Here is a 4885-nt window from a genome sequence, read left to right as displayed (position 1 = left end):
GCGGGCCCGGCCCCCGGGGCGGCCGCCCGCAGCGCCTGGGGGCGCGGCGACGAGCATCGCCGGCAGCTTCCTGAAGAAGATCGGGACTTCAGCTGTGCCAGCGATCCGAAGACAGAGGTGGAAGGGGACGGATTTGTTGTGCGTCCCCCGCTCTCTGAGCCTGCCGCCTTCTATTCGGTGGTTGCTGGGGGTGATGTGCAGAAGCGAAGACTAAACGCCGCGGCGGTGTGTGCTCCAGCCGCTGTGCCACCAGGTCATCTCCTTCCTCGCCCCCCACCCGCATTGTCCAGGGAGGAGTGCCTCGCTGAAAGACCGATCGGACCCGTGTGAGCAGTTCTTCTCCCGGTGCTTAGGGTACTCTTGAACGATATAGGAGGCTGTTTTTAAAGCTTTCGGCCTCAGAAGGCTTTGAAACCAGACCCGGCTTTTCTGTGCCGTGCTCTAGCCGCTGAACTGCGCTGAAGAGGTGGGAAGGACACAAAGACAAATGCGACGATGCGAGTTCGGAACTCGTTTGCCCTTCTGGAGGGGACGAGCTTTTCTTTCCGGATCCTCGTCGGCGGAGACAGTGTCCCTGAGCCGGCTGATGTGGAGCTGCTGTGCGGTACTTTCCATTTTGGGATGGTAGCGCTGCCAAGTGTCCTGTATGACGGGAGCGATTCTGTCGGAGCTGCTGTTTTTCTTTCCCCTGCCAATTCTCAGTTTCTTGTCTCCAAGTGTAAATGAAGTCATGATCTAACTTCAGCGGGGGTCTAAACAGAGCATTCCGAACACCCCTCGAAAAGTCTGTGTGTCTCTCTGCTGTCTGAAGAAGAACAGCAGATGAACCTTTTGACTTGTGTTTGCCCCTGGGCTGCACTTGCTTTTCTAAGAGTCCAGCGATCAGTCCGTGAGCTCTGATGGATGAACTGAACTTGCGATGTCGAAACACGCGGTTATCATTTTTCAGGACTTTAACCAGCCTTTCATCTATTCCTGCCTAATGAAGGAGGCTCAAAGTAACGCTCAGGCACTTGATGGGCTTTCACAACCTTAAGATGAGTAGTTTATACTGATTTTTTCTACAGATCCTCGCTGTGGATCACCACTCCTCACGTCTCGCTGCTTGGTCAGAAGCACTGGGAATGCTCTGAGACTGACCAAAGTTGAAATAGCTAAACCAAGCCTTCCACCAACTCGTGAGCTTTTTGCAGGATCATTTCAGCTTTTTTTAATGACCTTTGTGGGTTCTCGTTATAGGTGCAGGTGATATAAAAGGCACTTTGTTGTGCATCTGTGGTAGTAACGCTACACTACAATGCCTAAGGATTTGCCAATGTCACCCACTACCCCACTGCTACTCAGGTAGTAGCTGGATTTCATCAGTGTGAGAATCTCGCATGGGCTGGATTCGAGTAAGCAAGAAACAGCTCTTCCTGTAGGTGATCTTGGAGTCTTTGACTCTGTCTTTGCATATAGGAGCATTTTTATTTCTAGTTAAGCTCAGATGTCCGGCATTGTGGGACCATTTACTGAAGCTGCTACTTGCTGGATATGAAAACAATATAGACAGGTGTTCAGACCACAATAAAAAAGACACCGTGTCCTATGTCCTCGACGTCAGTGCTTGTAATCTCATTAACAGCTGTTTTACTGATTTAAAACATCCTACTACATTTTGATACAGCAATCTTAACTCAGTACGGCTCTTAAGATACTTGTAGATCGAATTTGCTGACATCGGCATTACATTTTCATCTCCATGAATACGGCATGAAATATTCCTCCAGAGAAGACCTACTTATTCCAAGTAAGTGAATTAATTTAGCAAGCAGGTAAGTAGGGGGGAAAACCCCAATCAACCAAAACAAACTCACCATGAAAATAAAAACAAAACCAGCTGAACAAACAACAAAACCAAACCAAAACATAACCAAACAAACAAACAAAAAAAACCCCCAAACAAACACCAAACCAACAAACCAAAAAAACCCAAGCCAAAGGCTAAAATCTGTCTGGCTTAAATCTCTCGTCTGGGACTCACATGGAGGAAATGTGACTGATTTGTTGATAGAGGATCATCCCCAGCATCTCTTCCTGTCCACAAGTCAAGACAGTTATTTCCTTCTGCTACAGAAATTTTTAAAAAGTGCCAGAAGACTCCAGGAAACTCAAGAGGTCATGAACATGTCTCCAGATCAACCTGACAAAAATCGAGCTGTTCAGGATCTTTCTCGCCAGTCCTCTGTTATCAAAAAGATCAATTCTGTTGTCTGCACCTGGAAAAAGTTAACAAATGCTGCTCTGCTTGGTAGGATGGATTTGCCTGTGTCTGTTTACCTGTGGTCTATGGTAATGAGTGTGAATCTGCAAACCTAATCCCTGGAAGAGATAGACAAAACCCTTGTGGATGGTAGGAATGAGAAAAGGATGTGCTAATGGGTTTAATAAACCCGAGTCCTCGGCAGCAGCAGTGCCTGCCAGAGGCTCCTTTTGCTGTTTACCGTGGGCTGCTCCACTCGAGAGAAGCACTGGAGGGGAAGACCACTCTTTATCTTCAAAGCCTAGTTCCACCAGGATTTGGAATGTGAAACATAAAACTCTCTGAATGTCTTCCTCTGGGAGAAAACCCTGTCACTGGTTGCGATATGAAAATGCAGGTAAGTTACAGAGATGCAGTAGGAAGAGTTCATCTTTGCATTGATGGCATAGGCCAGACAAAAATGGCATCAGGGATGGATCTGGAATCAAGACATCATTAATGTCCACAGAAAGCCTGATTGCCTTCAGTGGCAGATTTCCATATGAACCGGAGGCACCACGGAGATCAGTAAAGCAGGAACACAAAAAGGTCAGTAGCACAATCGTATTTAATGATGTTTTGACCGTGGTTTGTGTACAGAAGCTACAGATGTAACGGCAGAAGTCATCCTTAGGCCTCCTGAGGGAAGAAGTGCTGTGGCTGCAGTGCCGCTGCCTGCGGGGCCCGGGGACAGGTGGTGAATGTGAACGAAGGCAGACGAGAGCTCTGCGGGCATGTGGAGGATTTTGCCCTGAAGCTTCAAATAGTGGTAGAAAATCCTCCCACAGCCACGCAACCGGCTTTGCCCGGGGTGGAGATGGGGAGATTGTGACATCTTTTTTTTTTTTTTTCCCATTAATGAGGCATCTTGTTGTGGTGGGGGAGTACCTGCATAGTGTGGCAGTGATCCTTCTCTCTGAGTGGCACGGAGTAGGGGTTGGGGATTTGTCACAGGGAGGCTGAATTTGAGTGGGGAAGAGTCTTCCCTGAGGAAAGGAGATGCTGTGTAGCACATGGGCTGTGTCACTGGTGACGAGCTGTAGAATGTTTGCCTAGTTGGAGACCTCTGCCCCTGCATACAGAGGTTCTTGCTGTATCCTGGCAGAGCTTGTCTGCCAGAAAGGAGAACCAAGAGCTTGTCATTCATCATGCGGGTGGAAAAGGAGGCTGGAAGAACTATATCGAGCTTTATAAATAGCATACAGGAGCTGTGGTGGTCCCGTGCTTTTTTCAGCATTCTTGGAGGATTGGTGTGCTGGGCTGGGATGAGTTTGAATCTCCGAAGGAAAGATTCAAACAATCCCCTGGTTTGTCTGGTGTAATTGAAGCCTTTTTGGTCAGATGTCAAAGTAGCCAGGGCTTGGGCTACTTTTATCAGAGTGAGGTGTATTCTTTTCATTGAGATAACGGATTCAAGAATGTGTCCGTCTTCCAAAAGGGGAGGGAAGTGATGGAGAAGGGACAGGCTGTCTGTCTTGCATAAACTGCAGAAAAGCAGGAAGTTTGTTCCTCACCTGGAGAGATGAAAGTCGGCAGGAAAGGAGGGGAGCTCTTGCCAAAAGAGTCCTCACTCCATGTCGAGAGTGATGTGATCATATGAAAAATTAGTTGGTTAAAAAGATAAAGGAGAGCCAAAAAGAGAAGAAGAGAAGGAATCGAGGGAAAGGAAGACTATGAGAAGGAAGGAAGGAATAATGCAGGAAAAAAAAAAAAAGGAGAAGAGAAGAAGAATGAAGCAATAAATGGGAAGAGAGAGAGAAAGGAAGAAACCATGAACTACTTTAGTGACATGTCATTGTCGGTATCACTGTACACAGAAAGAAAGGAATGTGAGAAAGGAAGAAATAAAGGAAGCAAAAAAGATTACAAAGACAAGAAAATAGGAAGAAACATAGATTAGATGACAAGAGTGCACAAAATATACAGCAGAAGAATACAGGAATAAAGGAGAAAGCCAAGAAGGAAGATATATCCGTAAATTAGCAAAGAAGAAAGGACGGGGAGAAGAAGACGAGATTTCCAAAACGCACCGAAATTACCTCTAGATGCGGAACGGAGTTGGTCTCTGAAAACGTCCTCCTTGTTGATAGCACCGCATGCGGCGCTGATGTCCCGTAATTAGCGCTGATCGCTCCTGTTTTGATGATCTCCACCGCGGCGCCGGAGGCAACTAACGATAAACCAGCGGGGTAAGGAAGAGAGAAGGATCGAAAGAGAAGGGAAGGGGGAGTAAAGGAGAGGGCATGGCACGGCGAGGACGGAAACGAGAACAAAGAGAAGAAAGAAGAAAGGGAAGTAGAACAGAAAGAAAAAAAAGAAGAAAAGATAACTGATAAAATAGAGAAGGCTAAAGCAGGAAGAGAAAGGAAGAAAGAAGAAGAAGAAGGAAAGACAAAAGAGACAAAGGGAGAAAGAAATTGGACTACGGTAGGAAGACACGGCAGAGGAGATGGCCATGACGGAGCGGAGGCGCGGGCGCTGTGGCGGAGCGTGTGAGGCGGCGGAGCAGCGCACGGTGTCGCTGCAGGCTCAGGAACGGCGTCTCGGCGGCTCCGCCCCGGTGCGGCGGAGAGCCCGGCTGTGAGCGCGGGGGGGCGGCGCGGG

At 47.8% G+C, this 4885-nt stretch overlaps 1 protein-coding gene across 1 annotated transcript in view; it reads left to right on the top strand.

The window, feature by feature from the left end:
- Window positions 1–4736: 4736 nt before the first annotated feature.
- Window positions 4737–4885, top strand: part of LOC103618722 (protocadherin alpha-1) — a 10620-nt gene continuing 10471 nt past the window's right edge. Inside the window, 1 exon segment of the mRNA XM_017738667.1 lies at window positions 4737–4841. Coding sequence (XP_017594156.1) covers window positions 4737–4841 — 105 coding nt within the window.

This window comes from Corvus brachyrhynchos, unplaced genomic scaffold (assembly GCF_000691975.1).
Source record: "Corvus brachyrhynchos isolate BGI_N302 unplaced genomic scaffold, ASM69197v1 scaffold376, whole genome shotgun sequence".
Lineage (NCBI taxonomy): Eukaryota > Metazoa > Chordata > Aves > Passeriformes > Corvidae > Corvus > Corvus brachyrhynchos.
The sequence above is the reverse complement of the archived record's forward strand: the minus strand, read 5'-3'. Positions and strand labels throughout refer to the sequence as shown.